The sequence below is a fragment of the Oncorhynchus mykiss genome, chromosome 8, assembly GCF_057628025.1.
Source record: "Oncorhynchus mykiss isolate SJ-2025 chromosome 8, ASM5762802v1, whole genome shotgun sequence".
In the NCBI taxonomy this organism is placed as follows: Eukaryota; Metazoa; Chordata; class Actinopteri; order Salmoniformes; family Salmonidae; genus Oncorhynchus; species Oncorhynchus mykiss.
In genome coordinates this window covers 21,708,406-21,731,180 of record NC_143029.1, presented here as the reverse complement: position 1 = coordinate 21,731,180, position 22,775 = coordinate 21,708,406, and the positions used below count along the sequence as shown (strand labels likewise).

The 22,775-nt window shown below is 42.8% G+C and overlaps 1 protein-coding gene across 2 annotated transcripts; it reads right to left on the bottom strand.

Moving 5' to 3' along the window:
- Positions 1-2,975: 2,975 nt before the first annotated feature.
- Positions 2,976-22,625, bottom strand: mcm9 (minichromosome maintenance 9 homologous recombination repair factor). Of its 2 annotated transcripts, XM_021611923.3 has the most exons (13): positions 22,276-22,625; positions 21,183-21,499; positions 13,106-13,419; positions 12,874-12,955; positions 12,261-12,461; positions 11,948-12,073; positions 11,712-11,831; positions 11,430-11,604; positions 11,095-11,297; positions 7,694-7,900; positions 7,426-7,508; positions 5,072-5,217; positions 2,976-4,830 (listed from the first exon to the last, which is right to left on the bottom strand). In XM_021611923.3, exons 2-13 carry the CDS (start codon positions 21,490-21,492, stop codon positions 3,168-3,170), a joined length of 3,630 nt encoding a protein of 1,209 aa, XP_021467598.3. In that variant the 5' UTR covers positions 21,493-21,499; positions 22,276-22,625; the 3' UTR covers positions 2,976-3,167. The 2 variants fall into 2 exon arrangements, with proteins under 2 accessions (XP_021467598.3, XP_090099019.1); XM_090242893.1 differs by lacking the exon at positions 22,276-22,625 and having other exon boundaries at positions 21,183-21,561.
- Positions 22,626-22,775: the final 150 nt, after the last annotated feature.

Genomic DNA, 22,775 nt, shown 5'->3' with positions numbered 1-22,775 from the left:
GAGTACATTAGGAACCTGAAATGTTTTTTTAACAGATAGGGATGGCCTGAGAGGGAATAGGAGAGGAATCTAGCAAGCCAGTTAGATTAGGAGCATGCTTTTCCAAACTCGTTCCTGGGGCCTCTCCTGTATGCACGTTTTTTTGACCTAGCACTACACAACATTTTCATATAATCAACTCATCAAGCTCTGATTATTTGAATAAGCTTTGTAGTGCGAAAGAAACAACAAAAATACAGTTTTAGAGTCATTTAGTTATGTAGGCCTATGTCGTAAAAATGATTTAAAGACAATTTTCCCAAGCAGTTGAGAAATGATAATACAAAACGTAGAACAGACTTACCATAAAAGATGCTCCAACTGAAAAGGCAAACCCTGAAGAATAACTCCAAACAGAGGATAAAAACCAAACAGACTCTGTTAAATCCACTAACAACAAACAAAGACCACTTCATGTGAGTACCCAGACATGTGCATTTGGCACAAAGCAACTGTCAGCTGTTCAGACTGCCGAAACCTGCTGAGATAAACTACCACTATGGCTAATAAGTCCTTAATTAGCAGTATGTGAACTATGGAATTATGCAATATATTCTACATTTCAATAAGGAATGCATATTTATTCAGTTGTTTTACCTCTCCTACTTTTAATAAGTATAGCTCATTTTATTGTATAAGTATTCTAGGTCAAACTGAAATTCTCCAAAGTACAGCACCTTTTCTAAAATCTGTATTATTATGAGTGCATACATTTCACTTGACATTATTACTGTGCCAAGATTATTGTGGCAAGAACATGTTCAATCCTTTGAACAGGGAGATCAGAAGAGCCTCAGACACACACCTTGGACACAGAGGACAAATTAGAAATACAATATGCTCCTGAAAATGTTTGTAAAAGCGAAGGCATACCAGAGGGATGACATCATGTAGTGGTTGGGTTAGGTATTGTATGTGCCAGTGTTGTGAGACAGTCAGGCAGATGGCTAATCAATATGTCTTCCTTATTGATGAGGCTGCTGTTTCATCTGCAGGAGGTTAGTATCCATTAACTCCTCATCTTACCTCCTTTTGTCACCCACCTCCATTAATATCAACATCACACCATCTCACTGGGGACTGTCTGGCTGACATTGAGCAGTCTGACCTTCACCAACTGGAACAAAAGAGATGCTTCAGCATGTTTGGATGATAGAATTGTAACGTGTAAAACACATCTTGATATGTTACCTTTATGCTTGTGGCTGATGCTATTTTCTTTTATTGCAGAATGGGTCAGCCTCTCTGGTTTGAGTTTGAAAAGTAAAACTGTTGTTCCTAAGGAGATTTGATTGATTTGTTTCCACCTTCTTAAATGTTATACTGAACAAAAATATAAACACAACATGTAAAGTCCCATGTTTCATGAGCTGAAATAAAAGATCCCAGAAATTGTCCATAAGCACAAAAAGCTTATTTCTCTAAAATGTTGTTCACAAATTTGTTGACATCCCTTTTAGTGAGCATTTCTGCTTTACCAAGATAACCCATCCACCTGACATGTGTGACATATCAAGAAGCTGATTAAACAGCATGATCATTACAGAGGTGCACCTTGTGCTGGGGACAATAAAAGGCCACTAAAATATGTAATTTTGTCACACAATGCCACCTATGTCTCAAGTTTTGAGGGAGCGTACAATTGCCATGCTGACTGCAGGAATGTCCAACAGAGCTGTTGCCAGAGAATTTAATGTTAATTTCTCTACCATAAGCCACCTCCAACCTGGTTTTGAGAATTTGGCAGTACGTCCAACCGGCTTCACAACCGCAGACGACACGTAACCATGCCAGCCCAGGACCTCCACATCAGTCTTCGTTAATTGTGGGATCCTTTAGACCAGCCACCCAGACAGCTGATGAAACTGAAGAGTATTTCTGCCTGTAATAAAGCCATTTTGTGGGGAAAAACTCATTCTGATTGGCTGCGCCCCTGCCAAGTCATGTGAAATCCATAGATTAGGGCCTAATGGATTTATTTAAATTGACTGATTTCCTTATATGAACTGTAATTCAGTAAAATCATTGAAATTGTTGCATGTTGCATTTACAGTGCCTTGCAAAAGTATTCGGCCCCCTTGAACTTTGCGACCTTTTGCCACATTTCAGGCTTCAAACATAAAGATATAAAACTGTATTTTTTGTGAAGAATCAACAACAAGTGGGACACAATCATGAAGTGGCACGACATTTATTGGATATTTCAAACTTTTTTAACAAATCAAAAACTGAAAAATTGGGCGTGCAAAATTATTTAAACCTTTAAACCTCGCTCTTTTGTTTGGGTTACATCCCTGTGTATTTTATATACGTGTTTGTTTGGGTTACATCCCTGTGTATTTTATATACGTGTTTGTTTGGGTTACATCCCTGTGTATTTTATATACGTGTTTGTTTGGGTTACATCCCTGTGTATTTTATATATGTGTTTGTTTGGGTTACATCCCTGTGTATTTTATATACGTGTTTGTTTTGGGCTTCGTCCCCATGTCATGTATTTTGGGTGGAGTAATAAAACCCCCTATTACGTATTCCTGCGCCTGTCTCTGATCCTTATACAACCTGACAAGGAGCTTTCATGCAGCTTCCTTATGGAATGCCATCCACACAGTCATGACAACAGCCATACTTCCTTTGGTGTGGTGCTTTCTGGCATTGGCTCAGAGGATGAAACCATTATATACCACATCATAATACACAGCCTTAGGCAAATGTAGGGCCAAGTCAATCATCACCCACATTGATTTGTGCCTCTCATTTTTTACTTTGAATGAACATAACGTTTGCCTACAGCAACATTGCGTGTTTTCACAGAGCGTGTAATATTGCTCATTCAATGATGAAAATGTGCCCTTTGACTACCTCATATAACAGCATTATTTCAGATAGTGACACAAGACCATAGGCTTTGTAAAAGAAGAAACAGATTTACAAGATTGTTTCTATGACATAATGTGTGTTCAATATCCAACAGCATGACGAGTCGATAGTGAATCTCATTATCTAACACTGATCTGTAAATTTATACCAATTATTGACAATACAACAACAAACACACATGCACACACACGGTGAGAAGTCACAAATAATATTCAGTACATTACATCATTTCAAACATCATTTCACTGTTACATTTTAGTTTTTTTGCCCGACTCCTCATCCCAGTCTACACTCAGATCATCTTCATCAAAGTTGGAGGAGCTGAACATGGACAGGCCAGAGAAGAGGCCTTTAGAGCCCAGCTCAAAACACTTTCTCTTTTTAGGGTTGACAGCAGAATCTATAGCAGGGTTTTGGCCCTTACTGTTAAATGTCTGGAAGTCTTTGTCTCCACTAACTCTTGCCTCAGTCCTATCCTCTGTAGAGGCTTTAGCTTGCACCCCTGTCCTCTGCTGTATGCTGGTGATAGCTTGTGTCCATGTGTCCTGCTGCCCTGCTTTAAGCTCTATGGACGAGGTAACCTGAGCACCTGATGTAAGAGTTGTTATTAGGTTTGTAACTTCCTTGTCCTTTGTAGTTGTGAAGGAGAACCTGGAGAGTTTGGCCAGGGTAGAGGCCACCACAGTGGGCTTTGGGTGGTCTGGCTGTAGTGGTGGAAGGTCTGTGGAGGTTGTGAATGTAGTTCTGTTCTCACCTGGAGCAATTCTGCTCAGCAACTGCTGGCGTTTCTGCTCTGTCCCATGATCCCCACGATCACCTCCCTCTGCCGTGGGACCACTGACCTCTGGGTTCAGGTCACGTGACACCTCAATGGGAAACTCTTTCTCCTTAGACTGAACTCTCAGCCTCAGGGCAGAACTGCTGCCATCTGCTGGCTTGTCTTTGTAACACTGTTTCTCACTCTTTTTCTTTTCTGTTTTCTCTTTCTCTCTAGCTGAAGAAACTGTGTTATGGTTCTCTCTGTTATGCGTCTTTGCTTTGCTAGGTGGACCTCTATTCTCTGTGTGAAAGTCTGAGCTGTCAGTATCTGGACAGAGAGGTTCCGTGTGGGTCATCTTCTCTCTGGGTTTAAATGTGAACCCTGTGAACTTAGAGTGCAGTTCTTCTCCCCCTGCCCCCACAGTACCAGAGAGCTCCTGGTCTCCAGACGGGAGGTTACAAGGGACATTGTTCTTTTTTGAGTTGCGTTTCTTCCCTGCTACACGTGTGCTGTGGGAGGGCAGCGAGTCTGTGGAGAAGGCCTGCTCCACATCTAGATGGTCTATGAGGTCTCTGCTGGTGCTGATGTTGCCTCCTCCCACAGCTTTGTCTCCCTGAAGGGGAACATGAGTCATCGCTCTGAGCCGTTTGTCTCGCAATTTCTTGGACACCTTCTGTACCACAGAACAGGATCCGTCTTCTGCTGCTGCTGACGCTGTGCTTTTACTGCTCTCCTTACAGCTCTCTACCACCTCCTCCTCCGCAGTTATACTGGTTGTCTTATCGCACACAGGCGCTCTCCCACTCTCCTTGTGTGCAGCACCGCTGTTGCCCAGCAACGACACAGCGGGGTGTTTTGGCAGGGTTCGGGCCTGCTTTGAGAAGGAGTTGTGGTTGTGTTGTGTGGATGTTGTGATGGGTGAAGTGATGATCGGCGAGTTGGCATGTCCTCCCCCCACTGGGCCAGCCAGTGAGTGGAACCAGTCCAGTCCACTCTCTGAGTCTGTGGGGATGTCAGAGTGCCCTGGACCGCTTGTCTGGAATGTAGAACTCTTGTGATGATAACTGCTTCTCAGATCACTGTGCTGCTTTGCAGGCAGAGGAGAACCTTTTTCTGTTCCTTTAGGGGAGCCTGGCCCATTATTCTGCAGTCTAAAGAAAACACAATGATTCATACATAAAGGGGGTTGTACTCAGTATTTTCACTGGGCTAGGGTTTAGAGGTAATATGTTGGAGGGGGAGTTGTTATAAGTGAGATTTATTCTGATGGTGTAGAAGACTATAAGTTAGAGAATGCATTATTTATAAGCAATATTTACTTTTTGTCCTGTTCAACAAAGTTGAATCTTCACAAAGCTTGTTCTTTAAGTTTTCACAAGTATAATGTCTCACCTTGAGAGCCTGTCCATCTCCTTGTGGAGGAGGTGAGGCATCTGGAGGCCCTCAAGAACAATTTGACACTGTGTCTGGTACTGCTGACTGGGGTTGTCAGGGAATGACGTGTGAAGAGCATTCACATCTCCCAGGAGAGCGCCCCCCTGAGGCACACACACACACCGCACTGAAACTTCACCTTAAATTTTGTATTATGTAATGTGTTTCAAGTCATGCTGAAGGCATTACAGTTTACATTCAATGTAACTGTAAAATGTAACATGTTATAAATTGGGTAGTTTGGGTGTTGGATTCTGATTGGCTGAAAAAGCATTTCAGCTGTGTACAGTGCCTTGCGAAAGTATTCCGCCCCCTTGAACTTTGCGACCTTTTGCCACATTTCAGGCTTCAAACAAAGATATAAAACTGTATTTTTTTGTGAAGAATCAACAACAAGTGGGACACAATCATGAAGTGGAACGACATTTATTGGATATTTCAAACTTTTTTAACAAATCAAAAACTTAAAAATTGGGCGTGCAAAATTATTCAGCCCTCTTAAGTTAATACTTTGTAGCGCCACCTTTTGCTGCGATTACAGCTGTAAGTCGCTTGGGGTATGTCTCTATCAGTTTTGCACATCGAGAGACTGACATTTTTTCCCATTCCTCCTTGCAAAACAGCTCGAGCTCAGTGAGGTTGGATGGAGAGCATTTGTGAACAGCAGTTTTCAGTTCTTTCCACAGATTCACGATTGTTCACATCAGGTTTTCTTCCAGAATGGTCCTGTATTTGGCTCCATCCATCTTCCCATCAATTTTAACCATCTTCCCTGTCCCTGCTGAAGAAAAGCAGGCCCAAACCATGATGCTGCCACCACCATGTTTGACAGTGGGGATGGTGTGTTCAGGGTGATGAGCTGTGTTGCTTTTACGCCAAACATAACGTTTTGCATTGTTGCCAAAAAGTTCAATTTTGGTTTCATCAGACCAGAACACCTTCTTCCACAAGTTTGATGTGTCTCCCAGGTGGCTTGTGGCAAACTTTAAACAACACTTTTTATGGATATCTTTAAGAAATGGCTTTCTTCTTGCCACTCTTCCATAAAGGCCAGATTTGTGCAATATACGACTGATTGTTGTCCTATGGACAGAGTCTCCCACCTCAGCTGTAGATCTCTGCAGTTCATCCAGAGTGATCATGGGCCTCTTGGCTGCATCTCTGATCAGTCTTCTCCTTGTATGAGCTGAAAGTTTAGAGGGACGGCCAGGTCTTGGTAGATTTGCAGTGGTCTGATACTCCTTCCATTTCAATATTATCGCTTGCACAGTGCTCCTTGGGATGTTTAAAGCTTGGGAAATCTTTTTGTATCCAAATCCGGCTTTAAACTTCTTCACAACAGTATCTCGGACCTGCCTGGTGTGTTCCTTGTTCTTCATGATGCTCTCTACGCTTTTAACAGACCTCTGAGACTATCACAGTGCAGGTGCATTTATACGGAGACTTGATTACACACAGGTGGATTGTATTTATCATCATTAGTCATTTAGGTCAACATTGGATCATTCAGAGATCCTCACTGAACTTCTGGAGAGAGTTTGCTGCACTGAAAGTAAAGGGGCTGAATAATTTTGCACGCCCAATTTTTCAGTTTTTGATTTGTTAAAAAAGTTTGAAATATCCAATAAATGTCGTTCCACTTCATGATTGTGTCCCACTTGTTGTTGATTCTTAACAAAAAAATACAGTTTTATATCTTTATGTTTGAAGCCTGAAATGTGGCAAAAGGTCGCAAAGTTCAAGGGGGCCGAATACTTTCGCAAGTCACTGTATGTGTGTGTGTGTATGAGACAATATACCATGGTTATGATGCAAAAATACTTGTTTACTGTTCTATTTATGTTGGTAACCTGCTTATTATATCAATAAGGAACCTCAGAGTTTTGTGGTATATGTCAAACATACCACGGCTAAGGGCTGTATCCAGGTACTCAGCCTCATGTCGTGCATAAGAACAGCCCGTAGTCGTGATATATTGGCCATTATAAACTGGGTGGTTCGAGCCCCGAATAGTGTTTGGCTGAAAGCCGTGGTATATCAGACCGTGTACCATGGGTATGACAAAACATTTATGTTTACTCTTCTAATTACGTTGGTAACCAGTTTATTATAATATCAATAAGGCATCTTGGTGGTTTGTGGAATATATACCCTATCCCCTTAGGCCTTATTGCTTAAATATACCACATCCCCTTGGGCCTTATTGCTTAAATATACCACATCCCCTTGGGCCTTATTGCTTAAATATACCACATCCCCTTGGGCCTTACTGCTTATTTCATGTTAGAATGTAACAAAGTGTAGCTTCCTACCTGCATAGAGCACTCCATGACAGAGACAACAACAACAGCATCCTCCACAGTGACAGTGTCTCGAAACATCAACCTGGCGTGTGCTGCCAGTATCAAGACAAAGATCATGAGCTTCATGACCACATCATATCAACAACAACTATAGCATAAAGCATTCACATAATAAATATGAGTTTGAACACTTTCAGTAACTACTAAACTCCTAAACCAAACCCAAAGGAATTCAGAAGGAAAGACATTAGATGTGTAATGTAAAATGCTGTCCCACCCTCAGCAAGGCGGCTGAGGCTCTCCAGCATGCGGATAGTGGTGCGGGCTGCGTTCCTGCTGTCGCTCTGCCTCTGCAGCTGGTAGTAGCGGGACAGGATGGAGTTGGCCTCCTCAGACACATGCGGCTGCAGCCCCTTGATCAGGCAGAAGTAGGCCTTCATCTTCTCCATGCTCCACAAAGAATCCTCCGACTGGCAGGGAGTTCCTGAAGGGCAGATGAAGGTATTTGGTATTTTATTAGGATCCCAATTAGCAGTTGCGATAGTAGCAGCTACTCTTCCTAGGGTCCACAGAAAACATTCAATAATACAGAACATTAATAGACAAGAACCGCTCAAGGATAGAATTACATACATTTAAAACATCACGAATCAGTACATACACACAATGTCTAAGTCAAACAGGGGAGGTGTTGTGAGGTGTTGCTTTATCTGTTTTTTAAAACCAGGGTTGCTGTTCACTTGATCAATCTTTGATGGAAGGGAGTTCCATGCAATCATGGCTCTATAAATACTGTATGTTTTCTTGAATTTGTTCTGGATTTGGGTACTGTGAAAAGACCCCTGGTGGCATGTCTGCTGGGGTAAGTGTGTGTGTCAGTGCTGTGTGTAAATTGACAATGCAAACCATTTAGAATTTACAACACATCAATGTTTCTTATAAAAACAAGAAGTGATGCAGTCAGTCTCTCCTCTACTTTTAGCCAAGAGAGACTGGCATGAATATTGATATTAGCCTTCTGATTAAAGTAATGAGCAAGATGCGGGGTTGTATTTATTATTTACCAGACAGAAGAAAACTAACTGAAACAGGATGGGAATACCTAAACTTGTCCAATAAGATTATTTTTTTGTTGCAAAATGTTTTGTCATAATGAATAGGACCCAGGCTTCCGTAACCACAACTCCCTGAGTGATCGTCTTGATAATGACCTAGAGCACTAATTAAACTGGGGCGATGCCAGAGACTTTACATCATTGGCATTTTCATTCAACATAGCTCTCTTCCTTATGCAAATACTGTGGGAATGATATTATGCAAATGATCAAATGCTGTTTTCTGGGGAGAGAGATTGTCTTTTCTAATGAAGAGCCCAGAGGAGGTCTCAACTCTAATTTGCAGTGTAGCTTAACTCAGCAATATGATATCCCACTGATTCCTCAGATGACCTATGTAATTGGTGGATATCTCAGGCACTAAGCGCAGGATTATTCCACTCCACTTCTAGAGGACTGGTTTCTTTAATGACTGTTCTGTACTTCAACTGATCATACACTGCTCAAAAAAATCAAGGGAACACTGTCCCCAGTCCAACTGACTGTGCTGCTGCTCCAGTTTCAACTATTCTGCCTTATTATTATTCGACCATGCTGGTCATTTATGAACATTTGAACATCTTGACCATGTTTTGTTATAATCTCCACCCGGCACAGCCAGAAGAGGACTGGCCACCCCACATAGCCTGGTTCCTCTCTAGGTTTCTTCCTAGGTTTTGGCCTTTCTAGGGAGTTTTTCCTAGCCACCGTGCTTCTACACCTGCATTGCTTGCTGTTTGGGGTTTTAGGCTGGGTTTCTGTACAGCACTTTGAGATATCAGCTGATGTACGAAGGGCTATATAAATAAATTTGATTTGAACACTAAAATAACACATCCTAGATCTGAATGAATGAAATATTATATATTTCTTTACATAGTTGAATGTGCTGACAACAAAATCACACACAAATGATCAATGGAAATCAAATTTATCAACCCATGGAGGTCTGGATTTGGAGTCACACTCAAAATGAAAGTGGAAAACCACACTACAGGCTGATCCAACTTTAATGTAATGTCCTTAAAACAAGTCAAAATGAGGTTCAGTAGTGTGTGTCGCCTCCTCGTGCCTGTATGACCTCCCTACAACGCCTGGGCATGCTCCTGATGAGGTGGCGGATGGTCTCCTGAGGGATCTCCTCCCAGAGCTGGACTAAAGCATCCGCCAACTCCTGGACAGTCTGTGGTGCAATGTGGCGTTGGTGGATGGAGCGAGACATGATGTCCCAGATGTGCTCAATTGGATTCAGGTCTGGGGAACGGGCGGGCCAGTCCATAGCATCAATGCCTTCCTCTTGCAGGAACTGCTGACACACTCCAGCCACATGAGGTCTAGCATTGTCTTGCATTAGGAGGAACCCAGGGCCAACCGCACCAACATATGGTCTCACAAGGGGTCTGAGGATCTCATCTCGATACCTAATGGCAGTCAGGCTACCTCTGGCGAGCACATGGAGGGCTGTGCTGCCCCCCAAAGAAATGCCACCCCACACCATGACTGACCAAACCGGTCATGCTGGAGGATGTTGCAGGCAGCAGAACGTTCTCCACGGCGTCTCCAGACTCTGTCACGTCTGTCACATGTGCTTAGTGTGAACCTGCTTTCATCTGTGAAGAGCACAGGGCGCCAGTGGCGAATTTGCCAATCTTGGTGTTCTCTGGCAAATGCCAAACGTCCTGCACGGTGTTGGGCTGTAAGCACAACCCCCACCAGTGGACGTCAGGCCCTCATACCACCCTCATGGAGTCTGTTTCTGACCCTTTGAGCAGACATATGCACATTTGTGGCCTGCTGGAGGTCATTTTGCAGGGCTCTGGCAGTGCTCCTCCTTGCACAAATGCGGAGGTAGCGGTCCTGCTGCTGGGTTGTTGCCCTCCTACGGCCTCCTCCACGTCTCCTGATGTACTGGCATGTCTCCTGGTAGCGCCTCCATGCTCTGGACACTACACTGACAGACACAGCAAACCTTCTTGCCACAGCTCGCATTGATGTGCCATCCTGGATGAGCTGCACTACCTGAGCCACTTGTGTGGGTTGTAGACTCCGTCTCATGCTACCACTAGAGTGAAAGCACCGCCAGCATTCAAAAGTGACCAAAACATCAGCCAGGAAGCATAGGAACTGAGAAGTGGTCTGTGGTCCCCACCTGCAGAACCACTCCTTTATTGGGGGTGTCTTGCTAATTGCCTATAATTTCCACCTGTTGTCTATTCCATTTGCACAACAGCATGTGAAATTTATTGTCAATCAGTGTTGCTTCCTAAGTGGACAGTTTGATTTCACAGAAGTGTGATTGACTTGGAGTTACATTGTGTTGTTTAAGTGTTACCTTTATTTTTTTGAGCAGTGTATATATAATATGCCATTTAGCAGATGCTTTTATCCATAGCGACATACAGATTAATTAATGTAATTAATTGACCAGAGTCCTGTTTCTCCAGGGTCTGGACCAGTTTCTATCATTATGAAGCCAAAACGCAGTGTGGTCTAAAAACTGGTGGATGTGAACACACTAGCTCTTCAGAGCCTGTTCTCTCTCTCTCTCTCTCTCTCTCTCTATATAAGGACTCTGTATAAACACCTTTGTTGTGCAGTATGAAGGAGGAGATGATGCGGTCCCACTCAGGGTTCTTGGTGTCCAGTAGGACCAGGACCAGGTCAAAGCGGCTGAGCAGGGGGCTGGCCAGGGCCACGTTGACCGACACAGGCACGTTTGGGTCGTACTGGCCCTTAGGGTTGGTGGCAGCCAAGATGGTGGTCCTGGTGTTCAGTTTACACACCATGCTGGGTGGGACAGAGGGAAATAGACCCCACAAAGTCAATGGAGGAAATAGAAAGATGCTTTATGCATGTCAGTCATTATGACCCTGCTTCAGCCCATAACAGAAGTGAGTGCAAGATAAGATTTTTCCTTACCCTGCCTTGGCCACACTGATGGTTTGCTGCTCCATGGCTTCGTGGATGCTGGTGCGGTCGTGCTCTTTGATGCTGTTGAACTCGTCGATACAACACAGGCCTCCGTCAGACAGCACCAGTGCTCCTGCCTCTAGATGCCACTCCCCGGAGTCCTTCACTGCTGCCACCGTCAACCCTGACACACAACACATATTCCTTTTTTGACTAACATAAGTAGTTATTTCAGTGATTCCTTTAAGCAAAGTGAACTGTTTCAGATGAACCAGCAGAGGGTAGACAGACCTGCGGTAGTGGAGCCGATCCCAGCAGTGAGGACTGACCGGGGAGTGATCTTAGCAGCGTACTTCAGAAACTGAGACTTCCCTGTGCCTGGGTCTCCCACCAGCAGAAGATGAGACTCGCCTAAACCAGAAACGTATTACAAATCTAGAATCAGATATTAACATCGACACCAATAGAGTTGCAGTTTGTGAGGCATGTAAGAGAAATTGGTCCACATTTTGAACAAGGATACATACCTCTTACTTTTGTTCCAGAAGGATCTATTCTTTGCACCCCACCTGCTAACACCATGGCAACAGCTAACTTAACTACATACATTCCAAACACTTGTGGGCACAGGCTCATGAGAATCTGGTTCCTGCCTTCAGAGAGAACATGGAAGAAGAACACCAATCAAATTCCATACACATTTCATGTCCATCTCATCTCATATAGTATTTATCATGTAATAATGACTATTAAATACATTAAAAAGTAGTATCTAAATCTGTATGGCAACAGTTTTAATTATGGGGATTGGGGAAGTATTACAGTCGCGTTATTATGTACCAGTTATAGGGTCATGTTTGTAATTGTCCCAGAACTCCTCAAACTCCTGCTGCATGTCCTCTAGGACCAGAGCTGCCATGGTCTGCTCATTGTTCACTTCAATGAAATTGGCTTTCAACACCAGATCCAATTCACAGCGTGCGTCCTCGTACAGGGGCTTCCATCGCTGACAAACTACTCCATACACTGTAACATCATCACCTGAAAAAATGTCATCACAGATGGTGATATCCTAGAAATTCAGTCCCAACATTCAATGTGATGACACTAATCCCTTAAAAACCTTCATGTTCATCTACTGCGGCTTCATCTTGGGTGAAAGACAAACATATGGTATTGTGATGTTATCACACACACAACATGACACCACAATGTAACATCCGTACGTCATACAGTATTATGACATCATTGGTAATACATCACAATGTGGAATTCCAAAACTCAGTGATGACACAATCTACCTAACACAATGATGTCACCCTCTGCAAAACAAATTCCCATAATACAATATGGCAATATCCTTTATGTAACAATCCCACTGTGATGTATTTTCCAATACAAATGTCAACTGTGATATCATAGTGACAAATGACATCATAGTGACCAATGTTACCTGATTTACAGCTGTCTACCAGATCATCCTCCAAAATGACCACCATGGAGCGAGGAATACTGCCCACAGACAACCTCTGGGCCTGAGCACACAGAACAGCAGGGAAAGAGGGGCGCAGTTTGATCAAATATAGGCTTACAATTTGTGTTTGCAGATGTTATTCAACAGGGTTAAACAATGTGTAGACTATAATTAAAACAAACAGTACTAGAGCCCCTTAGCCCCAAGTCACCTGCTCCTGGATCTTAATTTCCTGGTAGTCCCTGCATGCTGCCGGGGTGGAGCTGGCTGACAGGCAGGTGAACTTGTTGGAGTTACAGAGGTCCTGGTTGGGGCAGCTGGTAGGGGGAACGAAGCTATAGTACTGCTCAAAGTCAGCCTGCAGGGAGAACACGTGACGGCACTTAGAGCACATGTAGTCCCTCTCGTACTCCAGAACCTTGGCCACACTGGTGCGGATGACCGTGCCCGTGACGGACAGGAAGTGACCAGCGTCCCGAGACTTGGGGATGTTCTCCCTGGTGAGCTCAGGACACACAGGAAGACCTGAGGCGTGATGACACACAGCAATGCAGAGAAATGTTAGGTTTATGGACATCAAACAGACCAATGAGTGAGCACTGGACTAGTTCCTTGTCAATATTAACCACCAGATGGGGCTCTCTACCCACTATTGTATTGAAGAGAGATGTATCGCATGCATCTTGCACAAAATAATTTTGTGTGTGTAATGTGATGTGTAGCCCATTACATAGCCTTACTGTACATCTGTCAAGTAGCCAACAGTATTTTATTGGATAAAAGTAACTAACGCAGAGAACTCTAAGAGGGCACGACAAAACCTATTCCCCCTCAGGAGACTGAGAAGATTTGGCCTGGGTCCTCAAATCCTCAATAAGTTCAGCAGCTACACCATTGAGAGCATTCAGACTGGTTGCATCACCACCTAGTCTGGCAACTGCTCGGTCTTCGACCGCAAGGTGCTACAGAGGGTAGTGCGTACGGCCCAGTGCATCACTGTGGGGCCAAGCTTCCTACCATCCAGGACCTCTATACCAGGCGGTGTCAGAGGAAAGCCCTACAAATTGCCAAAGACTCCAGCCACCCTAGTCATAGACTGTTCTCTCTGCTACCGCATGGCAAGCGGTACCATAGCACCAAGTCTGCCCAAAAGGCTTCTTAACAGCTTCTACCCCCAAGCCATGAGACTCCTGAACAGCTAATCAAATGGCTACCCAGACTATTGGCATTGACCCCCCCCCCCCCCCCAATTTTTAATTTTTTTTTTTTAACACTGCTACTACTCACTGTTTATTATCTATGCATAGTCACTTAACCTCTACCTACATGTACATATTACCTCAATTATCTCAACTAACCTGTACCCCCGCACATTGACTCGGTACTGGTACCCCCTGTATATAGCCTAGGTTTTTGTTATTTTATTGTTGCGGTTTTATTTTTTACTTTAGTTTATTTCTTACATTTTTCTTATCGCTTATTTTTCTAAAAACGGCATTGTTGGTTAAGGGCTTGTAAGTAAGCATTTCACAGTAAGGTCTCCACCTTTTGTATTCGCCGCATGTGACAAATAACATTTGATTTGATTTATGGGAGAAGCCTTCTTTGGTAAAAGGTAGCTTTAGGCCTAAGCAGTGACCACTGAGAATCCATAGCAGACTTGTGAAGTCTTTTTCCCTGATAAATCTGTGGACTCGCAGACACTGTCAGTGTAAAATGTAATCCCATGCACTGATAGAATATAAAAGGAAAATAGGCGTTTATGGATAAAATGCAATACTCCAGCCCACCAATGTTATCATGGATTAATAGGTGCTCCCGAGTGGTGCAGCAGTCTAAGGCACTGCATCTCAGCGCAAAAGGCATCACGACAATCCCTGGTTCGAATCCAAGCTGTATCACATCTGCCATGATTGGGAGTCCCATAGGGCGGCACACAATTGGCCCAGCATCGTCCAGGTTTGGCCAATGTAGGCCGTCATTGTAAATAAGAATGTGTTCTTAATGGACTTCCCTAGTAACACATATTTTTTTTTAAATAGAACATACACGACATGGCCAAAAGTATGTGGACATCTTGGTGTCCAGTAGGACCAGATGCTCGTCGAACAATAGGCCTGGCTTGCAGTCGGCGTTCAAATTCATCCCAAAGGTGTTAGATCGGGTTGAGGTCAGGGCTTTGTGCAGGCCAGTCAAGTTGATCCACACCGATCTCAACAAACCATTTCCTCGCTTTGTGCACGAGGGCATTGTCATGCTGAAACAGGAAAGGGCCTTCCCCAAACTGTTGCCAAGTTGGAAGCACAGAGTCGTCTAGAATGTTATTGTATTCTGTAGCGTTAAGATTTCCCTTCATTGGAACTAAGGGGCCTAGACCGAACCATGAAAAACAGCCCTAGACCATTATTCCTCCTCCACCCAACTTGACAGTTGGCACAATGCATTGGGGCAGGTAGCGTTCCAGAGAACATTATCACTCCAGAGAACATGTTTCCACTGCTCCAGAGTCCAATGGCGGCGAGCTTTACACCACTCCTGCAGACGCTTGGTATTGTGAATGTTGACCTTAGGCTTGTGTGCGGCTGCTCAGCTATGGAAACCCATTTCATGAAGCCTCCGACGAACAGTTATTGTGCTGACGTTCCAAACTGCCTCTGGAAGCAACTCGGTAGTGAGTGTTTCAACTGAGGACATATGATTTATACACGCCATGCGATTCAGCACTTGGCGGTCACGTTCTGTGAGCTTGTGTGGCCTACCACTTTGCGGCTGAGCCGTTGTTGCTCCTAGACGTTGCCACTTCACAATAACAGCACTTACAATTGACCGGGACAGCTCTAGCATGGTAGAAATTTGACGAACTGACCTGTTGAAAAGGTGGCATCCTATGACGGTGCTACATTGAAAGTCATTGAGCTCTTTAGTAAGGCCATTTTACTGCCAATGGAGATTGCATGTCTGTGTGCTTGATTTTATACACCTGTCAGCAATGGGTGTGGCTAAAATAACCGAATTCACTAATTTGAAGGTGTGTCCACAGACTTTTGTATATACAGTGTATTGTCCTCTCTCTCCATCTGGCATCTCAAACAACATTGACATTTTCCGTCCACATCTTCAGAGTGGTTTATGTGAAGCACTTTCCATTTTCTCATGAGAGTAGACAACTGAGTTTTAAGATGCAGCCCACATACAGCGGTCCTCTCCACAGAGAGACATTCTGAATTTCGAGCGAGCAACCTGTTGAAAGTATTGAAGCATATACTGGTCTGATCTTAAACATGGCCTTGTAGCAGTAACATCCCCCACCAGAACACACACAGCTGCATCACCAAGAGCCCTGCTGCTATTTGCTATGCCTTCTACATTCACGCCATGTAACCAACCAAGGAACAGCATACGAGTCGAGCACATCATCTGGCTATTTATAACACTGCTCTCTGTACTGGTGAGACCCCAGACTGCAGTACGCAATGGCTAAAGTAATTAGATGTGAAGGTTGAGCTACTTTGCAAGGCTGGCTGACAGACAAGGTCAATCATTACAGATGATTCCCATCTGACTATATGTCTGTGCTCTTTTTTTATCATCTGCATATTAAAATCAAATCAGGCCAATCCATGTCAACCCGTTCCAGGTGTTAAACTAATGGTGTCGGTAAAACCTGTGGCAGCCTGGCAGATGTCAGAACCCATAGTGCGGCTGAGTTTTGGCAGCCTTTACACAGACAGACCAATTATGATCTTTAGCCCAATTGTTGGCAAAAGAACTGATCTGATTGGTTAAAATACCTATCAGTCCAACAAAAAAAATCAGAATCGGGCTGTCTGTGTAAACGCAGCCTTATTGCTCGAGACAGTGTACATAAGAAACTATAGGTCGGCCGATTATGATTTCTCAACGCCGATACCGATACTTGGGAGGACCAAAAATGCCGATACCGATTAATCGGCTGATTTATTTATTTGTAATAATGACAATTACAACAATACTGAATGAACACTTATTTTAACTTAATATAATACATCAATAAAATCAATTTATCCTCAAATAAATAATGAAACATGTTCAATTTGGTTTAAAAAATGCAAAAACAAAGTGTTGGAGAAGAAATTAATATGTGCCAATATGCAATATGTGCCAATATGCAATATGTGCCATGTATGTGCCATGTAAAATGTGTGCCATGTAAAAAAGCTAACGTTTAAGTTCCTTGCTCTGAACATGAGAACATATGAAAGTTGATGGTTCCTTTTAACATGAGACTTCAATATTCCAAGGTAAGAGGTTTTAGGTTGTAGTTATTATAGGACTATTTCTCTCTATACCATTTGTATTTCATTAACCTTTGACTATTGGATGTTCTTATAGGCACTATAGTATTGCCAGTGTAACAGTATTGCTTCCGTCCCTCTCCTCGCCCCTACCTGGGCTCGAACCAGGAACACATCAACAACAGCCACACTCGAAGCAGCGTTACCCATCACCCCACAAAAGCCACGGCCCTTGCAGAGCAAGGGGAATAACTACTCCAAATCTAAAAGCAAGTGATGTTTGAAACGGTATTAGCGCACACCCAGCTAACTAGCTAGCCATTTCACATTGGTTACACCAGCCATTAGGCTGATAGGCTTGAAGTCATAAACAGCGCTGTGCTTGCGAAGAGCTGCTGGCAAAACGCACGAAAGTGCTGTTTGAATGAATGATTACGGGCCTGCTGCTGCTCAGTCAGACTGCTCTATCAAATCAGACTTAATAATAACATAATAACACACAGAAATACGAGCCTTTGGTCATTAATATGGTCGAATCCAGAAACTATCATTTCGAAAACAAAACGTTTAATATTTAAGTGAAATACGGAACCGTTCGGTATTTTATCTAAATATTCTTGTTACATTGCACAACCTTCAATGTTATGTCATAATTACGTAAAATTCTCTCAAATTAGTTCTCAATGAGCCAGGCAGCCCAAACTGTTGCATATACCCCGACTCTGCGTGCAATGAACGCAAGAGAAATGACACAATTTCACCTGGTTAATATTGCCTGCTAAACTGGATTAGTGATTATGATTGATTGTTTTTTATAAGATAAGTTTAATGCTAGCTAGCAATTTACCTTGGCTTCTACTGCATTCGCGTAACAGGGAGGCTCCTCGTGGAGTGCAATGGTTAGAGCGTTGGACTAGTTAACTGTACGGTTGCAAGATTGGATCCCCTGAGCTGACAAGGTGAAAATCTGTCGTTCTACCCTTGAACAAGGCAGTTAACCCACCGTTCCTAGGCCGTCATTGAAAATAAGAATGTGTTCTTAACTGACTTGCCTAGTTAAATAAAGGTATAACAAAAATAAAATATATATATTATTTAAATCGGAAATCTGCAATTGATTTCCGATTGTTATGAAAACTTGAAATCGGCCATTCCGATAAATCGGTCGACCTCTATAAGAAACCCTCATTGAGTAGGTACAGTTTTTATGGGCCCCATCTCAGGTAACCATGTGTCATCTCAGGAAGTCAATAATGGGCCTGCTGAGAGTGATATCTGGCATGGCTTATTGTTGTTGTTGTTGTTACATCACGCTGAGTCTCCTGTTTCAGTCTCTACTGTTCTCCTGCATTTCAGGCAGACATTCATCCCAAGTCAACAACCAGACAGATACCTACACGGAGACAAGATGTTCATAATGTTCTCATTAAATCCTGCTAGCCAGTGATGGGTATACTGTACTTCCTATTGTGATTATTATCATTATCAAGCTGCATCAAAAGGATGCTAATGTTTTCCACTGGACAAGTGATTCAGCTATCTATGATGAGGAACTCTAATGGTGTCTGTTTCAATTTAAATGATTCTTCTGTTGCAGAGAGCAGACTGATGAGGTGAGCCTCCAGCAGAACAAGTGAAATGAACACTTCGGCCAAACCCCTCCAGACACTGCTTTAAATGGAGCTTTTCAAGCATTGCAATTAGACAAGGAGGACAACCACCCACTAACTCACAAATATACAGTACCTGTCAAAAGTTTGGACACATGTACTCATTCAAAGGTTTTTCTATTTTCTTTATTTTTGACTATTTTCAACATTTTCGACATCAAAACTATGAAATAACACATGGTATCATGTACTGACCAAAAAAGTGTTAAACAAATCAAAATATATTTCACATTTGCGATTCTTCAAAGTAGCCAACCTTTGCCTAGATGACAAACCAGCTTCACCTGGAATGCTTTTCCAACAGTCTTGAAGGAGTTCCCACATATACGCAGCACTTGGTGGCTGCTTTTCCTTCACTCTGCGGTCCATCTCAATTGGGTTGAGGTCAGGTGATTGTGGAGACCAGGTCATCTGATGCCACACTCCACCACTCTCCTTCTTGGTCAAACAGCCCTTACACAGCCTGGAGGTGTGTTGGGCCACTGTCCTGATGAAAAACAAATGATAGTCCCACTAAGCGCAAACCAGGTGGGATGGCTGCTGGTTAAGTGTGCCTTGAATTCTAAATAAATCACAGACAGTGTCACCAGCAAAGCACCCCACACACCATCACATTTCACAGTGGGAACCACACATGCAGAGATCATCCGTTCACCTACTCTGCGTCTCACAAAGAGACAGCGGTTGGAACCAAAAATCTCAAATTTGGAATCATTAGACCAAAGGAGAAATCTCCACCGGTCTAATGTCCATTGCTCGTGTTTCTTGGCCAAAGCAAGTCTCTTCTTCTTATTGGTGTCCTTTTGAAGTGGTTTCCGTTGCAGCCATTTGACAATGAAGGCCTGATTCACGCAGTCTCCTCTGAACAGTTGATGTTGAGATGTGTCTGTTACTTGAACTCCGTGAAGCATTTATTTTGGCTGCAATTTCTGAGGCTGGTAACTCTAATGAACTTATCCTCTGCAGCAGAGGTAACTCTGGGTCTTCCTTTCCTGTGGCGATCCTTCATGAGAGCCAGTTTCATCATAGCGCTTGATGGTTTGTGCGACTGCACTTGGAGAAACTTACAAAGTTCTTGAAATCTTCCGGGACGGACTGACTGACCTTCATGTCTTAAAGTAATGATGGACTTTCGTTTCTCTTTGCTTATTTGAGCTGTTCTTGCCATAATATGGACTTGGTCTTTTACCAAATAAATATAAATAAATAAATACTTACCTTGTAGGGGTGGTATACACAACTGACTGGCTCAAACGCATTAAGGAAATAAATTCCACAAATGAACAAGGCACATCTGTTAATTGTTTGGGAGAATGCAAAGAGTGGGCAAAGCTGTCATCAAGGCAAAGGCTGTCTACTTTGAAGAATCTCACGGCCTGTTCACCTCGCCATCTTCCAGAATGCGAGGTCAGAATAGGTGCATTAAAGCTGGAACTGAGAGACTGAAAAACAGCTTCTATATTAAGGCCATCAGACTGTTAAATAGCTATCACTAACCGACTTCCACCCAGTTACGCATCCCGGCACCATAGAGGCTGCTACCCTATAGACATGGAATCACTGGCCACTTTAATAATGGAACTCTAGTCACTTTAATAATGTTTACATACTGCTTTACTCATCTCATATGTATATACTGTATTCTATTCTACAGTTTTTTTTATTCAATGCCACTTCGACATTGTTCAATCTAATATTTATATATTTCTTAATTCCATTCTTCTTGCTCTGTTAGATACTACTGCACTGTTGGAGCTAGGAACACAAGCATTTCGCTACACCCACAATAACATCTGCTAAATATGTGTGTGACCAATAAAATTTGATTTGAAATATAAAATATATTTTGATTTGTTAAACACTTTTTTGGTTACTGCATGATTCCATGTGTTATTTCATAGTTTTGATGTATTCACTATTATTCTACAATGTAGTAAAAGATAGTAAAAATAAAGGAAAACCCTTGAATGAGTACGTTGAATGAGTACTCATTCAAGGGAAAACCCTTGAATGAGTATGTCCAAACTTTTGACTGGTACTGTAGATCTCAGACGTACCATAAAGCTACATCAGCAGAGGGCCATAACTATGTACGAGGACAATTCATTCATAGAAGGGAGCAGAAAGAGCTCTCTAGTCTCTCATATTATTGACCTCTCTATGCACTTGTCTTCATGTAAATAAAGAGATTGGATAACTAATTAGAAATTATAGCAATAACTCCAATTTGATCTATGATAGGCTAGGTGGAACAAATTTACAACATACTGCTTATCTTTTCAGATCTATACAAGTGCCTAGGAGGTTATTTGCGTCGATTTGGAAGTGGGTAAGAGCCTCTTACCTGTGATTCGGGCATGCAGGTGGTGTTTGACCTTGTGCCACCTTTGCTGTGTAGAGTTCTCTAACACTGTCTTAGCAGCTCGGTGAAGGGTGTTGTCAAAGATGTTGATGACTTCGCTGGGGTAGGCGTTGAAGTAGTCGCCCACCTCCATGTTGGCTTCAAACAGTGTCATGGCGTTGATAACCACCGGGTAGTGGGCATCCTCATCAGGCTCCTGAAGGATCTGCAGGATGTCACTCCTGTGGTGCTCTGTCACATACGCCTCAAACACCTGCCCTATCAGAGCTACCTGCTCTGGGCTTATCAACATCCTGGATCTGGAGGGGTGAATATGGTTTAGCTCATCTATAGTGTCAGGCTTGTAAACTGAAGGTGACATTAATAGTAGTGGCACATCAGAGAGATTGAAAAACAAAGAATGGCAATTTATTTGCAGGGGTGAAGTGGTGCTGACACAATTTTTGATAACTCGGGCTGGTGAAGTTATTAAAGCTTCGGACCAGTAACCGAAAGGTTGCTGTTTCGAATCGCTGAGCTGACAATGTAAAAATCTGTCGTTCTGCCCCTGAGCAAGGGGGTTACCCTGTTTCCCTGGCACCGAATACGTGGATGTCACTAAGGCTGCCCCCTCACCTCTCAGATTCAGAGGGGTAGGGTTAAATGCGGAAGACACATTTCAGTTGAATGCATTTCCTTTATTAATAGTAGCTGCGGTCCACGCGTATGCATCGGATCTGTACTAAGACAAAGATTTACGAGATACATTCGCTTCATATCAGACGCACGCGTATGGACAAGACCTAGTGTGGCCTATTTTGGAGAAACACCTAGCATTTATGGAAAAATGTTTGTCAACACTAACAAAATTGTTACTTTTGTGAATAATAAAAAGTATATTGAAGCCAGTCACTAAACAAAGTTGGAAAATAATTGCTCTATGCCATAACGCGATGTCCCAGATCTGATTGTTTGGCTAAAGTCAACTAGCTATAACAGGGAGGCACGTTTGACAACAGCTAAACATGATTACAAAATCTAAATGTAATCTTCAACGTGTAATATGTATTAGCAAACAATATAACTTTATACATACCCTATTTTATTGAGTGTTTGGGTTTCTCTACAGCTAGCGATATCAACACAAGTCCCACGGACACACTAAGCACTTTGGTACTTCCCGCTGGATTCATACACTACTTCCACAGGGGGTGTTCAAACTATAATATTAAATAAACATCATAGCAATGTCTTAAAATAGTCACCATGAATTAAATACAACGAATTAAATAAAAAATCAACAATAATAGAATGGAAAACACGTGGGTGTCTTTCACAAAATGTGAAAAGGCTTTTATGGAAGGAACCCCCTATCTTCTCTCACTTGGTAGTGTCTCGCAAAATAAAGTGCGCAGCCGCAAGGTCTTCAGATTCACATGCCAGAGTAGGGAATGTCTCGAAGGGACTCAGCTAATGTCAAAAGTGACGTCAAAACTTGCATATTGCAGTCGCGTCGGAGAATTTAGCATTTTAGATGGTATAACCGAGTTCTCATAATCTGCTACGCAAATTCCAGTGAGAAAGTCACTTCTGACA

Excerpts from the sequence above, each read along its gene's own strand:
- mcm9 (XM_090242893.1), bottom strand. The coding sequence starts at position 21,561 with ATGTCACCTTCAGTTTACAAGCCTGACACTATAGATGAGCTAAACCAT. Across the intron at positions 13,420-21,182 it reads CCTGCATGCCCGAATCACAG|GTCTTCCTGTGTGTCCTGAG; the intron begins GTAAGAGGCTCT and ends ATCACGCCTCAG. Across the intron at positions 5,218-7,425 it reads TCATGGAGTGCTCTATGCAG|GGGGGCGCTCTCCTGGGAGA; the intron begins GTAGGAAGCTAC and ends TGTGTGCCTCAG.